This window comes from Sordaria macrospora, chromosome 1 (assembly GCF_033870435.1).
Source record: "Sordaria macrospora chromosome 1, complete sequence".
NCBI classification, from domain to species: domain Eukaryota; kingdom Fungi; phylum Ascomycota; class Sordariomycetes; order Sordariales; family Sordariaceae; genus Sordaria; species Sordaria macrospora.
Genome location: NC_089371.1, coordinates 3678498 through 3698431, shown reverse-complemented (window position 1 = coordinate 3698431; position 19934 = coordinate 3678498). Strand labels below are relative to the sequence as shown.

The 19934-nt window shown below is 52.6% G+C and overlaps 6 protein-coding genes across 6 annotated transcripts; 2 read left to right on the top strand and 4 right to left on the bottom strand.

Annotated features, from left to right (window-relative positions):
* The first annotated feature begins 673 nt into the window (after positions 1–673).
* Positions 674–4536, top strand: SMAC4_04227 (uncharacterized protein). Its single transcript, XM_003350874.2, has one exon. The coding sequence runs from the start codon at positions 783–785 to the stop codon at positions 3852–3854; it is 3072 nt and encodes a 1023-aa protein (XP_003350922.1). The 5' UTR covers positions 674–782; the 3' UTR covers positions 3855–4536.
* A 122-nt stretch (positions 4537–4658) lies between these two features.
* SMAC4_04228 (uncharacterized protein) lies at positions 4659–6732 on the bottom strand. The gene is made up of 3 exons (XM_003350875.3): positions 6209–6732; positions 5619–6142; positions 4659–5525 (listed from the first exon to the last, which is right to left on the bottom strand). The coding sequence occupies exons 2-3, from the start codon at positions 6048–6050 to the stop codon at positions 4689–4691; spliced, it is 1269 nt and encodes a 422-aa protein (XP_003350923.2). The 5' UTR covers positions 6051–6142; positions 6209–6732; the 3' UTR covers positions 4659–4688.
* A 34-nt stretch (positions 6733–6766) lies between these two features.
* Positions 6767–7657, top strand: SMAC4_04229 (uncharacterized protein). The gene is made up of 4 exons (XM_024655633.2): positions 6767–6921; positions 6989–7136; positions 7289–7402; positions 7459–7657. The coding sequence occupies exons 2-4, from the start codon at positions 7025–7027 to the stop codon at positions 7479–7481; spliced, it is 249 nt and encodes an 82-aa protein (XP_024510910.1). The 5' UTR covers positions 6767–6921; positions 6989–7024; the 3' UTR covers positions 7482–7657.
* An 89-nt stretch (positions 7658–7746) lies between these two features.
* Positions 7747–8928, bottom strand: SMAC4_04230 (uncharacterized protein). Its single transcript, XM_003350877.2, has one exon. The coding sequence runs from the start codon at positions 8742–8744 to the stop codon at positions 8064–8066; it is 681 nt and encodes a 226-aa protein (XP_003350925.1). The 5' UTR covers positions 8745–8928; the 3' UTR covers positions 7747–8063.
* A 431-nt stretch (positions 8929–9359) lies between these two features.
* SMAC4_04231 (uncharacterized protein) lies at positions 9360–15347 on the bottom strand. Its single transcript, XM_003350878.2, has 5 exons — positions 14915–15347; positions 11646–14768; positions 11527–11586; positions 10869–11428; positions 9360–10778 (listed from the first exon to the last, which is right to left on the bottom strand). Exons 2-5 carry the CDS (start codon positions 12439–12441, stop codon positions 10068–10070), a joined length of 2127 nt encoding a protein of 708 aa, XP_003350926.2. The 5' UTR covers positions 12442–14768; positions 14915–15347; the 3' UTR covers positions 9360–10067.
* A 2595-nt stretch (positions 15348–17942) lies between these two features.
* SMAC4_04232 (uncharacterized protein) lies at positions 17943–19857 on the bottom strand. The gene is made up of 2 exons (XM_003350880.2): positions 19529–19857; positions 17943–19451 (listed from the first exon to the last, which is right to left on the bottom strand). The coding sequence occupies exons 1-2, from the start codon at positions 19636–19638 to the stop codon at positions 18764–18766; spliced, it is 798 nt and encodes a 265-aa protein (XP_003350928.2). The 5' UTR covers positions 19639–19857; the 3' UTR covers positions 17943–18763.
* Positions 19858–19934: the final 77 nt, after the last annotated feature.

The window sequence follows — 19934 nt, the reverse complement described above, 5'->3', positions numbered from 1 at the left end:
TGGCGCCTGGCGTTTACAACCCGAGAAACATACTCAATGTATTTACGTAACTTTCAAGTGCCTTCCTTTCGGCCCCTACTTTCATTATACAACTACACTACAGGCGGCAGGTACCTTTTAGCGCACAGTTGCGATGATGCCCCACCCCACTTGCGCGCATCCGTCACTCGCGTGCAACAAGGTACCTAGCCAGCTAGCTTTCAAGAAGCAATTGCATCCGCGCATCTCTCATCGTCCATTCAAACGCGTCGGCAGCACGATTCGCAGACTATCAATAGTACACGGCCGGACCGGATAACGTCTTGGATTCTCAGCAGCGCCCTTTCTTTCTTCCTGGAATCGTGGATTTAAGCAGCAATCAGTGAAATCTCCAGCACTTCAACCCGTCCAGCTGAGTGCTGCTCACCCCAGCATGCGCAACGGGAGTACAGCACAACCTACAGCCATTTATTTGTTCGTGTCCGTCAGCCATCACCCCAACTGAAACAACCCCCCAACTCTCGCACGCCGTTGAGATGGCTCTTTCTCCAACCTTTTAGTGACTTCAAGCGACCATTCAACTTGGACGAGCGGCCATCAATCCGCCACAGACTATATTCTACTTGCCCGCTGCCGTTCACTTGACCTTACCGATCTCACGTCGAACCCCTCCAATCTTTGCGCCAGTCGCGCCAGGTCGCACCCTCGATCGGATTCGCGGCCAGTTGCTTATAACCACGGTTCTTTTTATACCCCGCGGGCTGGGGGCATACTGACGAGATACTCGACGTCGCACTTGCAAGATGGAACGCAGCGCTTCGGATGGGGTCGATGTTCTGGCCAGCCGGGCGAACGGCCGCTTCGCGTCTTCTCGTGCTGGCAACACCCCCTCACGACGGTCGAGCTTATGGTCCCTCTCAAGATCCAAATCCAAAGATGACCATGGAGCCTCCAGTCGAGGCGACGCTGCCGAATCCCGTCCTGCTAGCTCTGGGTCGTCCGACTCGAAGCACGCCTCGTCCGCCATTACAAGAATTCCACGACCAACCCAGCAGCAACGGCCCTCGCAAACACGCACCCCATACACTCTCACTGACGCCTACAAACAAGTCGAAGCTGAGGAGGCTGCCCAGAGTACTCCAAGTCCGGCCCCTCGGACGTGGCGTACTCGCAGCAGCTCTTCCACCAGGAACAAATTGCACAAGAAACCCCCCACAACTTTCAGTCGCCAGGTGTCCGGCTCAGGGCGTGACGAACCCTTCATGTCGGCCAGTAGCCCAGGTGCGCTTTCGGTCCAGAGCGATGTCTCTGATAGTGACATAGACGAAAAGCTACGTCAGCACGCCCTGGCACAGGCAGAGCCAGAAAGGCCAGCCTCACGCGCCAACAGTATCCTATCACGGTCGAAGTTTAGGAGTATCGCCGAGGTGGGTAAAGGTCTGGCTCGTAAGACGAGTCGGAGCAGCCTTGACTCTCGCGGCAACTGGCTTTCCCGCCGCCTCTCGGGCGTCCGACACGATGCAAGCAGCGGTATTTCGACACACGAATCTCCCAGCTGGGAACAGATTGGTGACTCTGCCCTTCTTCAGACATCTACCGTCACGCCGGCTGAGCCCGTCACAAGACCGGCCACGGTGCCGCCTAATCACGGTGCCCACTGGACCAAGAGCTCTGAGAGGAAAGCGGGAGAGGATGTCGCCGCCGATGATTTCCAGACTTTTGACAGCCCTTTCCCAAACCTGACGCGCAGCAATCCTAAACTCGACGAGATTCGACTTTTGGAGATGGAGGCAGCTTCCATGTTTCCCGACGAGGAGTCAGGATCAGGAACACGGTCAAACCAACTGAGCAGGGGTCGCGAGTCGAGCCGTACGAACACTAAACTCGAGGAGTTGCGCGCACGAGAGAGTAGAAGCCTGCTTCGAAAGACCCCAATCGTTTCGAAACTGGATGGCATTATCGAGTACGATATAGAGCACCCGTCCCGGCCCCCCTCCTCAGAGATTGATCGAAAATCGAGTAAAGAATCTGCCCGGACCAGCGCATCTGGCGACAAACTGCGCATGTCAGATGCTTTTAGCAAGCTCCCGGTACGGAGAAGCATGTCAAGCGGCAGGAGCCAGCCACGAGATGGAGACGTGCGAGTGACGCCAGAGGAAGCCCCCATACCGGCATGTGACATGGGGGTACCCGCTGTTGCTCCTCAGGATCAAAATGATGTTGATAACTACGTGGTGGAATCTGCTCGTGATAAAGATAATCAGGAAAGGGCTGCTACTGCTCGTCGTGATTCACATGGCGAGCGGAACTCGGAAGAACTGGATCGTCAGCACCAGGCAACTGGGGACGATTCACCAACAGGAGAGGCCCTGCATAAGGTCGAGCACCAGTCTGGCAATCAAGGTCGAGCATTGAAAGGTGCATTCAGGAACAAGAGGCTCGACAGCGCTAAAGGCGACGTCAGGCCGAGTGTCGGTTTCACTGGATTGCGCCGAGACCCGTCTGTTGATTCAGCGTTAGGCTCTAGGTCAAACCTAGCACAGTCGGAGTCCGATCCCACGGAACGCATTTACGGCGAAATGAGCTTGTTCGCGCCGATGGAAAATCAATCCGAAAGGGGCTCCCAGCGTGCAGTATCTCCGGACTTGGATGACGAGGAGGAATATGAAGCACCTGGCGAAACGCCCAAGCCGAACAGAGGCGAAGCTTCGAGACAGTCTCTCCCACCCGCGCGCGTCTCTACCCGACCAACGACCGCGATCAAGACTGAAGATATGGAGGAACCATCACGTTTCACGTCGGTCAGACCCACGGACCATCATTCTGGCGGTGAAAGCACCCAAGGTCCTGAGGGTGTCACGCATAGCAGAGCCTCTTCGCGAGCCCGGGGCCGGAAAAGAAGCATGTCGCCTAGGAAGATAAAGCACACTCTGTCTGCTAGGGGTGACAGAACGCGTGATCGTGCATCATCAGTTCGACCGCATCGACGCTCCAAATCGCTTTCACAGTTGCCTCTTCCCTTGGCCAACTCGGCCAATCCACCAACTGTGAGGGACGATCTGTTTGAAATCCATCGGATCAACCAGATTGAGGATTCCACTCTGGATGACCTAGCTGATCTACTCGAATCGAAGGACAACGTCCATGGTCCGGCTCATTTGGCCAATGTCGTTCCCAAGGCTGGTTCCAAGGCTGGTTCCAAGCACGAAACCATAGACGGAGAAAATGAAATCGAGCTCTACAAAAGAATGAGTGAGTCGCTCAAGACAGGCCTCCTCGGAATCCGAACCGCGAAGCAGGGGATTGAGCGTCTAGAAACATCCGTTTTCAATGCTGACGCAAAGGATCCTGGTCACCACAATGGAGATGCCGTCTCAGTGTGCTCTGCCTGCCAGGATGATTCCTCTGTTGGGCACACTAAAGTGACTTATGTTCACTTGCCGCTTCCCCAGTTGTATCAGCGACGGCCCAGGTTCAAACTCACCTTGCTTGGGCTCATCCTGTTCCTTGTAACGTTGTGGTACATTGGAGAGTCGACCATGTGCTCCATGTACTGCCGACCGCAATACTGCTATCCTGGCAAGCCATGTAACTGGTCCCCTGATGATCCGGTATGGGGATACTCGATTCCGGTTAAGCTTGACCAATGGGTTACAGGAGGAAAGGGAAAAGTTTTTGCCAACCAGGCTACGCTGGACGTTACGGACTGGATTGCCGACATGTGGGATGCTGCCAATGGCGTCGACATCACCAAGGTTGATACTTCTAACTACACTTGGGAGCAAAAACGACAGCATCGCAGAAGGCTCATGAAGAAGGGGCTGGTCAGACCCTCCAGAGAGCGAAAGCGTGGCACGGCCAGACGCGTTAGCTAAGATGCTGTGATATCAGTTGGAAGTATTGACAGAAGAGATCAGAGGAAGGTTGGTAAATTCAACCTAGGAGTGTTTTTCAAGTTACCTGAATAAGCTGCTATCAGGTTGTCAACCGTACGAGGTCGTGTGGAATAAGCTTGTTGGCCGATCAAGGCTTTGACATCCCCTCGAGTTATACTTTGTTGAACGAGTTATGATGCCACGCCACTAGAGGTAGGTTTTCGAGACCTGAAGTTATGCAACACATCGTCTGGGCGTCCGGATTGTGCGATGATAAGACAGCGGTTAGAGAGGGGTCAAGACAAATGGTGCAAGTTGCCATGCCTCAAGCGAGGCCAGACTTTGTCCTTTGGCCCTGTGACACGCGGGTTATTTTACGCCTACACAAAAGAATGGTTAACGGGGCCTCTGATACACGCGGAAGGTGTTGGCCAGGATTAAACGAGTTATGATGAGATGAGTAATGTGGCGCTTTTGCTTGGTTTGCTATTCGAACGCGTTGAAAGTTCTTGCTGTGTTCATCTTCATAGCTCTCAATCATGCAGACAACCTGGAGCTGTCGAAGACAGTCCCTAGGGATACAATGCACTGGATATCTAGCAACTCTTCACTGTACGATGCTGCACGGAAGGGAGCAGTCAATGAAACTGCTAACGATAACAATCTACCAAAATGTCTACTGCGCGCTGTGCTGGATCAAGTCTGCAATCGTGACATAGGGGCCACGCACGATCTGAAGATAACTCGTAAAAAGATGGGATGAACCGCTGGAGCAGCGGGCACCCGACACTGTCCTTTTCTCGAAACCCTCTCAATGACAGCAACGCGCGGGTATCATTGCGATTGGATTGCGGTCCCACGCGCATTCTTGAGCTTCTTCGATTGCAGTCCTGCGTAATACGCATCGCTGTATTTCTTGAAAGCCAGTTTACCTATTTCCTCCCAGTTCTCCTCCACAAAGGCCCGCGTCATATCCTTGTCGTAGAAGCCTTCGTCGTCCCGGAGTGACATCTTGGGTATCAGGCCGTATTCTTTGCTGTCTTGCATCACAATCTTCTTGATAGCACTCAACAGGTTGCCTCTAAACTGGGGGTCGAGGTCATTTGGAATTGCCGACTTTATCAGGTTCTTCACTGCCTCGGGCTCCTTCTTCACCCGCCAGTCCTTGAGTTGCGCCCAATAAATAGGCTCAACGCTGAAAGCCCGGAAGGCTTCATCTCGAACGCGCACTCGGAGGTCACTGGTGTCGGACACATCCTTCTGGCCCTGCAGCTCGAACCGACCATCAGCTCCAAGGCGAGGAAGGAAGTCTTCGACCCATTTCCGGAATATAGGGCGGGTCTTCATGTTCCTTTTCGTTGTGCTGTTGTTGTCCGGAGGAGGATCAGGTGAAGATTCGTGGACGGTAAAAAGCCGACAGGTAGCGATGTAGCTGAACATGACGTCAACCGTTGGAAACGGCTCGGACCAGTACCCTTCCACCTGCATCCCGAGAAAGTGCAGTACCTCAACGGGGTCCGTGGTCAGGAGCACCCTAGCCTTCTTTTTGTCCAGCTTCTCGATCTCAGGAATCCGCAGACAGAGGCCTTCATCGTCAGCTGTGAGACCAAAGGGCCGAATAATGGACCCTAGGAGAGTCCAGGCATCGCCATGTGCGCTCTTGAAAAGTGCCTGGCCGCCAATAGGGCATTGTCAGCGCGTTTCTTTGTGTTTTAGGTGCTTTGATCCTCGTCATCAAGAACGAGGTCCTGAAATGAAACATACCCAAAACATCTGGTCCATGTTCTTACAGATGCTGATATCAACCTGGATATAGCACTGCGTGTCGTCACTCTCCTCCTCGGGCTGGAAGTCGTGTTTGGGCCAGGGAATGGCAAGGTGCATCGAATTCGTATATGGGTTGATAATGGAGCGCTCCGCGTTCAAGGCGGCCTTGATATCAGCCGCCAGCTCCTCCACTCCTCTGGGAACATCACGTTGGGGAGATGTTGGAAAGACAAGGCGGGTCTCCATGGCCACGAGGATGTCGAGATCTCCGTAGTCCTTCTTCTCGGGACCCTCAATGGGTGAGGTGACGCACAGGAACATGGTGCGTAGGGCAGCGTGACATGCGGCTTTGACTTTGTGATAGACATAGGGCGGCATCCGTGGAGTGTGTAGGGGGTCGTCCCCGGAAGTAAATATTGAACCACCCATCTCGTGACGACTTGAGCTGTTAGGTGGTAAATACTGAGGATAGCTTGAAATCGTTGCTTGATTGAGCAAGTAAACGATGGTCTGGAGACAGCCTATTAAATAGTAAACCGATCAGCGGGATATTCGAAGTTCAAGATACGTGCGAAGCGCAGACCTACCAGGCTCGCCTTCATCCAAAGAGATGAGACTAGAGGTGTTCAAAGTATAGATGGAATGAGTTGATTGGCCTTGGTCGGTGACGGGTGCAACTATAGCCAGTAGGGCAAAGATTCAAAATAGAGGCTGAGCGGTGCCCGTTTGCCCATGTTGAAACCTGGCCGACAACCATTCGCCTTCATCATCCTCATCGCTCTTGCAGCCATTTTCGACTCCCAGACACAAGAACTGTCAAAGCCTTGTACTCGTTCGCCCCTGACATCAGATCTCCAAAAGCTGATTGCGAAACAATTGCCAGGAAGTGAGATGGTGTGATAATAACCACAAAGAACGGTCGTGAAGTGGTGGTGATTGTATGTTTCCATCACTAGGTAGTGTATTCTCCTAAGCCATGCATGTACCATGTGAAGGTTCTGTGGATTGTCGTCGCTGTCACACTGGCGGCAGTAGGTACCCAATACCTCCTCCGCTGCGGGCGCTGCGGGCCACCCACGGGCCTCACGCTGCTTAACATCAATACCGACCATACCCCCATAACGTGCAGGGACAAACACTCATCGCCAAAAAGAATACCTGCCAGCCTCTAGGTTTGTACCCCAAGTCACTCAACAACAAGAACCATTCATTTCTTGAAATCCCACTCACAATTCTCATTCTCCCCGCGTCAATAGAATACAGTCCTTCTCACTACTGCTCAGTCACTCACTCAAGTAAAGTCAATCATCCCCCACCTGGCCCGCCACTTTGATATTTCCCGATTCAACTACTGACACCTCTTCCAGCCGAGCTCGTTCCGTCACATCAATCGATCGATAACCATGGAGAACGGAGCCACGTCTCAGGGTGAGGGCAAAGACCCCTCGGGCTTTTTGAGCGAAATCATCGGCAACCCCGTCACTGTCAAGCTGAACTCTGGCGTCGTCTACAAGGGTCAGTGAGAGCTTTCATCCTCCTCCCTTCGGTCGGCACTTGCTCTGAAAACCACCGTCTTCTCTCCCATCCCAAATCCTTCTTCTCTCGGCAGACATAATGCGGAACTTGACTAACAGGACGCCTGGGGTGGGGGGCATTGGGTGGTACAGGTGAGCTGCAATCTGTTGATGGCTACATGAACATTGCCCTGGAGAAGACAGAGGAGTATATCAACGGCGTGAAGAGGCGGAGCTACGGTGATGCGTTTGTTCGCGGCAATAACGGTGCGTTACCCCTCTCCCCCATTCCGATGGCAGAGTATCGTCTAACTCTCGTGTAGTCATGTATATCTCTGCGGATTGAGACATTCGTCACTCGAGACCGCGGATGTGTGAGAGGATGAAGCTGTGGGGGGATGTGAGCAAGCCTTCATTGATGTATGTTACTGGGGAGACACGTGCTCGAATTTCAGCTGGTCCAGATTCTTAGTTGTGCCTCCTCCCTGCTTAGGTCAACAAAATGAACCGGCCAGTCTCAAACGCATCACGACGACTGCTCAACGTTAAGGTCACGTTTCACGATCACATCACCAAATGTACGCTGGGGAAACCATGCTAGGGAAGTACCTTTTGTTATTAAGGCTATTATTACACTGCCTGCCCGAGTAACTACCGATGAGCCTCATGATCCTCCAACTCGCTTGAATCGTAATCTCCAGTGGTTCCTAGCTGCAACGCTAACAAAGCAGAAAACAATGCCGACGATGCTCATCAATGTTTCTTCATATCTGGGCTCCAAACCAACCAAACCAGGGCGCCATACCAATGCAATACCGAAGTGAATGCTCCGTCACCATGCCACGCAAGACACTGACTGACTGACTCTCCTCCAGGGAATTCTTCCGAACTTTGTTTGCAGTAGAGAAAGCCCGGGCGCCCGTCGCGCTTAGTTGATAGCGATGCGAATGGTCTCGTGCTTCTTGGCCTTGGGAACCGTGACGCTGAGGATGCCGTTGTTAAGAGAGGCACTGACTGCGTTTTGGTCGACACGAGCGGGGAAGCTGAAGGTGCGCGAGAACTCGCCAACGGAGCGCTCAGAGACCCAGTACTTTTCGGCAGGCGCCTTGGGCTTCTCCTCGGTCTGGGTTGCGCTTGGGCGCTGGGCGACTTGCTGGTTGTTGGCACCGGTAGCAGTGGTAGCCACCGAGCGGTTGTCCTCGTCGACGTCGTCTTCAACGGTGGCGTGGTGGACAGCAGCAGGGCTCTGCGGCTCGCCCTTCTCGGTGAGGTGACCGGCGACCTGTGCGGGAGGGGTGCCGGCCGTGTAGTTACGCTCAACACGGCCCCGGATCACAATGGTCTGAGGGTCGGTGAACTCGATCTGAACGTTCTCCCGATCAATGCCGGGGAGCTCGCCGTGAAGCTCGTATGTCTGCTCGGTCTCGCGGACATCGAACTTGGGGCTGAAGGTGCGGGCGGGCTGGGTGTGACGACGGCTGCCAGCCTCCGGGGTGCTGCCTTGAACCTCGCGAGTGTAGGTGTCAAAGTCGTCGAGGAGGCGGAAGAGGTTGGTGAAGCTGGGGTCAGAACCGTAGGAGCCGTAGAAGCCACGAGGGAAGAGCGCCATTTTAGATGTGGGTGTGTAGAAAGAGTAGAAGTGGTTTTGCGTGTGCTGTTGTGTTTTGAGATTGATGATGCTGCACTGAGCTGATGCTGAGTGTAGTAGATGGGCGTTGAGAGTTGAGAGTGTTGAGAGTTGAGAGTGTTGAGAGCGTTAAGAATGATTGTTTAGCTTGCTTGATGATCTTGATCTGCTGAACAGAGAACGACGACACAAAAAGAGAGAAACACCGCCCAGATTTATACTTGAGCGAGAGCGTTGTTTGCTTCCCATCTTACATTGTGATGCTCTCATTCTCCTAGCTTCGGGCATCACGAAGAAGGTGGGAGGAGCATTTGGAACACATACCAGGTCATTCTAGAAAACCCACTGTGATTCACTGGAATTCACTGAAGTTCTCTGTTGGAGAAGCTGCGCTTCCATGGGATGACGATCGTCAACGAAGGTGCAATGCAGGTAAACAATCTGCTTGACAAATGAAGCTATTCCCAAGTGTGTACTAGATGGTGCGAGGCCAATCGCACGCCTTCGGGAGCAACCTAGAAAGTTCCACACTGCACCGCAACCTGCTTTGGTCAACCAGCTGCGTGCCTGTGCACGGGCCAGAGATAGCCGCAATCTTCGGTCTCGGAATTTCAACGCCAAGGTAACATTGCTTTCGTAACACTTGGAACATTACACCACGAAACAATCGCTACAAAGGCTAGGTACATGCGTTGTTGCCAGCCGTGGGCTGCTCGGCTACCAATGCAATTCCAACCAGTTGGTTAATTGCATACCGAGTATCCACCACGACCATGACCAGGTCCCTTGCTCTCTCTTACCCATTCCATACACAACAACATGAGACCATCCTCACACTAAAAGTTCTGCTACCAAATGCTGCGCTGGCGTTGGCCCTGGGCAACTAGATTCAGGTTGAATCGGCCACAAAGGTAGTGTGGCTTCCGAGCAAATGTTCTTCCCCCTTTTTCTGCCAATCTGGCGTCAGTCTGCCGTCTTCGAAATGGGTTATCTGCATGGGTGCAGACCACCTCAATCCCGGAAACTGAGGAGTGAGGACCGACGATAAACTGGCCGTATTATCGATGTCTCTTCCAATATTTGCCCTGAGCTTTCGAGCGTTTCCTCCTTTGTAAGCATGCGGATGACAACCTCCACCAATACAATCGCTGCACTATACCTAGCAAAACAGGACCAAGTAATAACAATGTGTTAAAGCTACCTAAGTCTAGTGTACTTGGTGCAGCAAACGATATCCCAGGTACACACGAGCCGGCCTCACCCGTCCCATGGCCGACGGCGATGTGGGACCGTACTCGGCGTGTCTTAAGGTTGGTAGACGGGGGAACGTAACGGCGGAGGGTAACCAGCCATCATGGGGGCCGGCGTGGACATTGGAAGTGGGGATACGCCAGGAAGTGTCGTTGGCACCATGGGGTTGAAAGGATGGAGGCGGGGTACAGCAGGTATCAGGCTCGGGGCCGGAATATGGCTCCGGTTGAACAGACTGATGAGCTTCTTGCCCACGCCCGGTTGCAACTCGGTTCCGTCCCGCGCAATCTTGACCTCACGGTTTGAGTTCCATGGATTCCGCAAACCCCTGGTCCGATAAAATGGCAGCCTCGTTGTCGACAGCCATTCAAGACTGAACGGCTTTCCCCAGGCCTTGGACTCCCCGCCGACAGCCTCCGTACCATTGACACTCGCCGCGTCTTCATCTAAGGCTTTCTGCAATCCGGCGTCCGTGGCAGTACCGTCCTGTTCCTGACTGGTCTGGCCCGCATCTTCCTCCTCCCTCACCACTTCCCAGAAAATGGTACCGCGTGCCGAGTCATCAATAATACGTCCCTTGGGCGCGAACTCAGTCGCCTCGGTAGGAATTGCCTTGGGCAAGTCAACCTCGCTTGATGGCTGAGCCTTGGGCGCAAACTCGATAGCAGCCGCCGGATCGTCGTCAATGGGTGAGGTCATGCGCGCATAACCAAAGTATTCTCCGGATTTGTTGGCCGAGAAGATCAGATAAATATTATCTGCGTTCTGTCCGTCGTGTCAGCTGCGTTCAAGCTGTCATAATCCAATAGCTTATGTTTGGGATCTTCACGCTGAACATTGAATGCAGCTTCTTACCTTGAAAGCATTGTTCAGGACCTCCTCGTTGTGCGATTGTGTGGCCCACACCTTGGTCCGCACGCTCAGCTCGAGGTCCTCCACTGTCAGACTTTTGAGGACAAAGTACCGGTCCTTCAGTCCTTGCATGCCGTTGGGCGCTGGTCCGCCGTTACTCTTCTGCTCCGATGCATCTGAGCCTTTGGTCGGCGCCGCCGCCGCTGGCTCCGTGCTGCCGTTCAGCGCTGTACCACCCGCGCCTTCCCGAGAGCCACCGACATTCTGTGTCGAGCATCCGGGAGGTGTTGATGCTGCCGGACCGGTGGGTGCAGTAACACCCGAGGCTCCCTCCACCATACTCTTCCTCAGCCGGCTCACGAGTCGTACCGACTGAAACTTGGAGTCATGGAGTTTCTGTTGCGCGCCAGCGCATGTTTCTTCGTCTTGAAAGTTGGCAAAGGCACAGTTACTTTTCGAAATGAGAAAGAGGGATTCGAGGCCCGGCGCTTCCTTGACGACGTGATGGACGAGTTCCATCAAGTTGGTTTGTGGAGGGAGATTTCCTATCCAAATCGCGTGTCCTGAGAGATAGCATGGACCACGTTAGCCGCCGCATCCTTACAGATTTCGACCACTCCGGAGCCAAATGCTTCAAGAAATGGCCATGGGGGGAACTTACCGCTTTGCCTAGGCTTCCTCGGTGGCCCACGTACCAGATTATGGCGGCCTTCCACGGACCCTATTGCACAATCAGAATTGACCTCTCAAAAAATACATGAACAAACATCATCAACTTACCATTGCTTGGCTCAACGGAGCCAGCGTCGGGAGCCACGTGCGCTCCATACTGCGGCTGCACCGAGCGTGTGGCATCCAGCTGGGTACCTCGTGTCGCATAATGTCCCGGTATCGTCTGCCCATGAGCCTGCGACGCCTGTCCGGCAAAAGAAGCCCCCGGCGGGTAATAGTAATGCGCATTCGGGTGTGGTTGCTGTCCAACGATAACACCACTGGAATGGTAACCATACTCGGGTCTTTGAGGCAGGCTGACCTGCGGAGACGGCGAAATTGGGTGGCCAAAATACTGTCCTATATTCTGCGACAAATACCACTGCTGTTGGGCTCCAATCCACCCGGATGTGTTTCCTTGGGAGCCGTAGGGTGCCATCCCCATCTGGTTGGCCATATTTGAAGATGGGCCAGCGAGGGAGTTGTAACTCGGTTGTTGGCCCGGGCTGTACGGTGGCGGTCGATACGACACATGAGGAAGAGCACTGGCCATGGTTCCCATATTGAACAGCCCTGCCCGACTGAGTCCATGTTGTGACGGTGTATCCAACTGTGCAGAGAAGCCATGAGGCCCGTTGCTGTAATGCTGCTGCTGCTGTTGATACTGCTGATGATGTTGTTGTTGCTGCTGCTGCTGCTGTTGAACACCCACCGGACGATACATGGTTGCGCTCTCGGAAACTGTTTGGCCTAAATATTGGCTGGTGATGGCTGGCGGCGAGCCGGCTGTAGCTGTTGTAGAATCCGTGGGCTCTGCGGGCTCTGGGGACTCTGAGGGAGTGGGTTGATCTCGTATATCGCCCATAAGGATGGTTATGGGTACCCAACGAATCGGGTGTAACTGGGTTCTTGTTGATTTCTCAAAACACCGAGCTCCTGGTCAGCTCGATAAGCTAGAACACGAAGCAAAAAACCACTTGTCGTGTTCGATGATACGTAAGAGCTTCTCGAACGGACGCGAGTCAACTAGCTCTCAGGACAACGCTCAGGGCAAGTGGCTCCGAAGCGTGTCGTGGCTTGGAGGGGTCCCTAGAAGAAGTGCCAGGACCGACTTGGGTAGCTCGGTCGTTACTCTGGCAATAGCCAAGTGCGAAACGACGTTGCCGTGCACGGGAGGCTTAGAGTTCCCCGAAATACGCCACGATGGGAGAGATTTGGCAAGTCCAATCAGGAAAGATGCCGAGCTGCTAGGTTCAGCAACGTCCAAGACGTTGTATCGAGGGAGGTAGGGGAAGGAATTTAAGACACACGACGGGCCGTGGGGGTGGGTTGCGAGGGCTCCAGAGCCCTTGCCCTTCAAAACCTTTGCTCGGAGCGGATCGTCGGAAGCAGGGGGTGTCGTTAGCAGCCTGCTCGTCTTGCCTTCCCCATCTGTCAAGCTTGTCCTTGAATGCCTGTACCTGTTCCTCTGGGTTCTTCCTGCCTAAGCCGGTAATTTGGAACGACGGAAGGTATAGGCCAGCAAGCCTCCGAGGCAGATGGACTTTTCGGTTGTCCGTGTAGCGGGCTAGGCTATAACTAGCAAAGGTTTACCGGCGAGGATGAGGCGGGGGAGGAGTGAAGGCCAGGGTATATCGACGAGGCAAAAGGGATGATAGCCAACACAGGGCATTCACTTGAAAGGTTCACGACGCTTTTCCAGGTTCTCTGCCCGAGGTACCACAATTTGACAAGGCTCCTGGGGCCAAGTACATGTTATAACGTGACGATGAACGGGCGAAGTGCCGAAGAAAAGAGTGGCGTGAGGCACAAGATTACATATGGGGGTTTATTCTCAGAGTCCCTACTCCTCCCCTTGTGGCTGGTGCTCATATTGGCCTACAAAAGACGGTGCCTCGGCGGTTTATCTCCTTCTCGGAGCTAGGCCAGCTCCGAAAGGACCAATAAGCAAGCTTGGAGAGGCAGGCGATGCCGACCGACTGGCATCCTTAGCTGAGCTTAGGTACACGACCCAACTGGGAGAGAGGAGGGGACATGAGATCTGCACAATATGAAGCAGAAAGTGGCCAAAGTCTCGGATGTCGCAACTGTTCGGCATGTAGTGTAGGGCTTGTGTATGCCGGACAGGCCAGGGGCAAGGCGCATATGCAGCGACAGGACGGTGGAAGAGCATGCCAGATGCGGTGGGGATGAAAATCATGTTCAGGATAGTGGGTATGGGGTGTTTACGGGAGGCTGAGGAGGCATTGAAGGGTACCGTGGCGGCTCGGGGGTGTTCGCAAAGGTGGACTGGTAACCAGTGAGTGAGACGGGTTACATGGCAGGCGCCCCCTTTGTCCAACGGAGATGTTGGAAATCCGGATGACGATCTGGGCCAGACACGGACACACGAGACCCTCAGTCGACACACCGGGCTCGAAGATATGGAGCTTGATGAGTGGGAACGTGTAGGGAAAGAGGGCAAGATGAACACGATGAGCGAGATGGACAGGCCATGTGGGCAAGGGCAAGATGGGTTGGGGCGTAAAACATCCTTGACAACGTCCTGCCGATACGCAAGAAAAACTTTCTGCTAATGAGAGAGTGCCGGGGCTGGGGGCAATGGGGCTTGAGAATCCGATTTTAAGCTCTATGGGAATCTCTGGACCGGGAATGTGGCATGCTACACTAGTGTAGTGTACACATGCTTTCTCATGCATCGACAGGCGGGGGTCCTTTGAGCCCTGGCGTTCGATAAACCAACGGAGCAAACCGTTTTTGCCACTCGACTCTTGGTGTGCTCCTGCCGGCCTTGATATTCCGACATGGCGGGATAGCTCCAGTGTGGTGTCGTTTCGCGAAGTCCGGAATCTTGGGATCGTCAGTTCCCCGTTCTGCCAGTGTAAGTCGGTTGGATGTGAGGTTTCCTAATCAGGCAATCTCCATGTTGCGCAGTCTTGGTCTAGACCACAGGGTTCATGGCAGGATTCATGCTCACAGAGAGGAATACCCGGCAGCCGGCGAGCTAGGCACACGTACTTGTAACCATGGTCAGACAGAGCCGCAGCTTGCCCATCAACAAAAGAGCACGACCACATGCTTGCTTTGGCTATGCATTTTGGATTTCTCCATGAGCTCGGTTGGCGTGGTGCATTATTATATGCAGTTAGTCACCTTGGAAGGTTGTGGTGGTAAACTGGATCATGTTTGGGACTAAGGTAGATGATTTGTAAGTCTTCGCATACTAGGCAAGTGCATCGAGTAACAGGGCAAGTGCACAACTCCCTCTACCCCTAACATCCTACTTGCCCTTTCACAAGCTTGAGGTCTCTTTTTGCCCAGAGTGGATGGTTACGTACCTGGTGATGACCTGTCAAGGGGTTGGAGTGTTACCATAAAAGGCTGGCTCCGACGTCATCGAGGCTCGCGGGTACCCATGACAGCTATGATACGCCTGTCGCGACCTTTGTGTCTCCCAAACTCCATCGTGAGAATCGCAGCATGCTCCGAGCTATGTAGAATGACGGTTGGGGCAAAGCCACAGCGGGCCAAGGTCCGGCTGCATTTAGTGTAGTGTACAGGAGGGATCCAAGGCAGGAGCTTGGATTGTGTCATACTCTCTCTACAGGCGTAGCGGTCCCACGTTGCCGGTACAGTACACAGCTTAGGAGCATAGTAGAAGGAGGACCCCTGTTGCATCAAGCTGATAAGATAAGGACCATAGTGTAGATATGTATCAAAGGAACAATGTGTCTCTAAGCGAATGAAGAATTTCTGGACGCTTTCTTCCGGACGGTTGCGCAGAGGACCCTCTTAAGCATTTCGATAGTTCCTCAAAACTCTTCTCTTCCCTCGTCTCGGAATCAGTCAATGGCAATTGAGGAGAAGCCACATACACTACTGTATGTATCGTCTCTCATATTGATCGGAGGGCCATGTACTTTGTCATTGCTCATTGGGCCTCAGAAGAACGGTGTGGATGACGTCGAAAGACCCAAAATAACACGTTGGCCGAGGCGTCTTTGCCACCGCGGCGTAGTGTACACTAGTGTACTACCTGCGTAGGTACTGCACCGCGCGACATGTACTTACTGTACACTAGTTCAAGCCACTCGCGATGCGCGTGGAGTCTGGACGACCAACGAACCAACTTAGGGGTTGTGGTGCGGCCTGGAACTTTTCTCAGCCCTCTTTTTATAAAAGAGGAGGAAATCTTCAATAGGACAGCGGAATATTATAGGATAATCTGAAATGTTAGCGTATACTATATATAGAAAGATGTTAATAGATAAGGTCTAATATCTGTAACTACGTTTATTATTTTTCAAAAATTATATTAAAAATTGCAAAGTAAGAAAAAGTTATAAAGATATTTCTCTTAAAGTTTTAAAAAAAACTTTTCCCTAATTAGGCGAATGATAGCTTCTGGACTTTTACATTAATATTAAAGATTATTATTTTAGTATCTGTCACACGGACATTGCCCACAGTCCAAGTGTCACACGGACATATGCCACACTGTCAAACGAGCATATGCCACACTGTCAAACGAGCATATGCCACACTGTTAAACGGGCATACACCACACTCCTGGTGTCATACGAGAAAGACCTACATGTATGCAGATTGCTAGATACCTTGGAGCCTTAGGTGACAAAAGACCCGTACATACTAGATAGGTACCGTTTCCCTTTGGCATAAGAAGGCCTTGAAGCCCAACCTTCCTCTAGAGGTTGAAAGAACCAATAAGGCCTTCGAGACCAAAGTAGTTTATCAGCGAAATTGAACTACTGTTCCAAGCCCAGAACACTGCCCTTGTCACAGTATCACAAACCTGCCAAACGAAGTTGCGCTTTAATGACTAAGAAATAAACAACTCTAAAATATCTCACTAACGATTTAGCTAAAATTGATGCAACTTTCGAAATCACTCTATTAGAGCCTCTCTATTCTTTTTAAATTTTCTTCAATTTTTTTAAAAAAAAATTAGTAGTAGTATTAAACAGGCGTTGTATCTTCTTACTGTCAATTTTCTATAGCACATCCTAATATTCCAGATGTTCCATAATATTTCGCTGTCCCATTGAAAAATTTCCCCTCTTTATAAAAAGGGGGTTAAGAACAAGTCCTAAGCTGCACCACAACCCCCAAGTAACCGAACTGCTCAGCTGAGAGTCGATTTTGGAGCTGCCCAGCCACGTTTTACCACTTTCAGCAGATCAGCTGTGGCTATGCACTAGCGATCATATGTAAGGACCTCGCCCGACGTCCTTCGCCTTTGTAACCGCCATCACATCATGATAATCAACACACCGTTGCTTTCTGTGGAGTGACAAAAATCGTCGAGTCAGCAGCGGATTTCTACAGTCATCGGTCGCCCCTTGAATCAATCTTTGTGTAGTGTTGCATGCCAGCTTGACCAACGGTTATGTTCTCGTGCAATGAGGGCCTTGCCTTCTTCCTTCGTCATCGCTTGCATGTTCGGTGTCGAAACAAGCCAACAGAATTTAGTGTACCTAGTATGGAAGGCAAACACCAAAAAGAAGATCGAGAGGGATCATTCAAGTCGGGAAAGGAGCATTATTCGACGCAGATGCTAAGCCGGCTGCGACTGGATATCGCTCGTGTTCAGATATGTTGCGGCATGGGCACCTTCATCAACCAAATCACCCAAGGCTCCGGTTCACGATGATGACCAATTCGAACGACTTAGGTATCATGGGATGTTTTGGCTCACAACCAGCTATGCCTTTACCTACCGGTAGCATCGGTTCCACATAAGCTCACACAACTCATACCGTGTAGACTCGCGAAATCCGTAAACCCTTGCCGGATGTGATTTGGGGTTATTTGGGGGATCTGTATCATACATTTCATGTGCTCCGTAATCTCTATGCAAGACTGATTTCTGGTCTTCTCACCCTCCAGGGGGATCTTGAGGGTCCGCTGCAACTTAGCACCCAGCTGAAAGGCTGTGTGTACAGACAGACCTCCGCTTGGAATCATTGCTCTCCCTATCCTTTTGCGTGGCATTCGCACGGCAGAGAGCGGACATTGCAGAGTACCTACAGCGGGCAGTATCTGACACCCTTTCAGGTGTATCTGGCTGGCAAGGGTTTACGACTTTCTCCAGTTTATACGGTGTGGCAGAAATCTGCCAGGAAGAGGCCCAGTCAGCTAGCATACACCAGCAATTGTATCGTAGAAACTCGGGGCGTTCGTTTCCAACCCCCAAGGCCTCACCGACAGAATATACCTACGTGTTAAGCACCTTGGGGGTTTTGGGTTTAGCAGAGAATTCGAGCATATGCATTGCCAAAGGTGCCTCAAGTGCACAGATTACGCCTGATATCCTTGGAAGTTGAAAACGAACGCCCCAAATTTCTACGGCATCTGTCCACTTAGTAAAAACTGAAGGACACTGTCATCCACGTTAACTTGCACACATTCGAAGGCCGCGCGGCGCTGGAAGGGGGACCAAACGCACCTGGTCGATGTTTAACACCACAGGCCCGAATCCGCATGAATATGCCTGACCTGAAATGAGATTTGGTGAGTTATACGGTACTCTCGAGTTTGGTCTTTGACCAAGTCACAGACCGGCCGTGAGGGGTAAGACACTCAGACATCGGATGGTCACGGCATCAACAAAGCTCAATAAACTTTGAACGTGGAGTTTGTTTTGGGAAAGCAGCTGGGAAATCTGACCCGTACAGCCCATATAAGTTGTAGGCCGGTTGTCTAGCGGAGGCACACAAGATAGGTGACACCATCAAAACACCTAGCAGAGCCCTTAAGAGGGACAGAAACGAATATCATAATCTCATAACTACCTGGGGACCAATGCAATACTTATCTACTCCCGCAACGCCAGAAACATCCACCTGGCCGCTGATAAACCGTTCATGCAGGAGCAAAGATAATGTGCGCGGATCGGGCTTCCTTCTACCTGGATTTGGACCGTGAGCCCTATTATCCGTCCATGCCGATTGGTCTACGCCATTCGATTCCCTTCGCTCGCTCCGGCCAAGCAACCTGCCCGGAAAACCTCATCCGTTCCAGCTTTCAGCTCCTCTGCTTTGTAGCTCGAACGAGGCCGGCAAGCTGCCATGCGGTGCCAAGGCCCACGGATATATTCCCAGTAAAGTGCCGGATGCGGAGGTGCCCCCAAAAGCAGATTCACCAGCCTGGCGACCGGTCTGAACCGTTTAGTCCTTCTTCAATGGGAGCAGAACCTCCTCGATTCCGTCCCTGGTGATGACCATCATCTGCAAGCCGTCACCAACCTCAATGTGGCGCTCAACAGCTCCGTCAAAAGCATCCTTAACCAGAATCTCGCCCTCGGACCGTGTTAGAGGCTTGCGCTCGCGCTCCTGGAGAGCATGGCCAACACCGCTGCCAGGCTCATACTGGTTCTTGAAGTTGACCTGGTTGTCCAAGAACGGCATGATCAAGCTGGCCGCCGCGCCGCCAGCACGGCACTGTTCCCTCTCGTAACTTCCAACGGGATCGTAGGAATAGACAGCGCCCTTGCCCTCCTCATCCAGACCACCGAGAATGGCATAGACGTAGTAGGGGAAGAAACGTTTCTGGTACAGAATGGTCGAGAGGCGCTGGGCGCATGCCTTGACGCTCATAGGCTTGCCGTGGCGGTAGCGGTACATCTTGCAAATTGCGTCGAGACGTTCTTTCAAGGCCTCCCCGTCCGCTGCAAAGCCAACAACGGACAAGACGATGGTGGCGTCCTTCTGATCTGCTGTGGTGCCTCCGATCTTGAAAAGCTTGGGGTGGTATCGCGAGTTGATGCTGTAGCCTGATGTCAAACGGGTGTCGCCGGCCATGATCGTGAAATCGGCGCCAGCGATGGCAAGCGTCGAACCGCCGTTGTCCGTGTATCTGTAAAGCTGCCCGTCAGCTGCGCGACTCACACTATAAGGGCCATGACGCAACATCAAGCAGCGATGCACACTTACGGGTCAAAACGATGCTGCCGCGCTCCCTCGGGAGCTGCTGCCCTGGGCGCATCGTTGAAGGAATAGTTGGGCCCGTTCATGAGGGGGTTCTGACTGAACATGGCAGCCATGATGGAATCCTTTTGTGGTTGCAGTTGTGGGATGCTATTAGTTGATGGATTTCGGAAGAAATGAAGTCGGAGGAGCTTGGCGTATTTTGCGAAAGATAGGGTGTCTGTCGGGGAATCGTGGACGATGATGAGGTGGGTGGTGATGTTGATGTTTGATGATGGAGGTTGCAACTGGCAAGCACCTGAAGCTCTCGCCTAGCCCCGACCTCTGATAGCTTGCACGCGTCAACGTGCAGCCGCCTGATGGCAATGGCGGGGACAGCACTGACGGGTATGGACCAGGGCAGCTCAGGCTA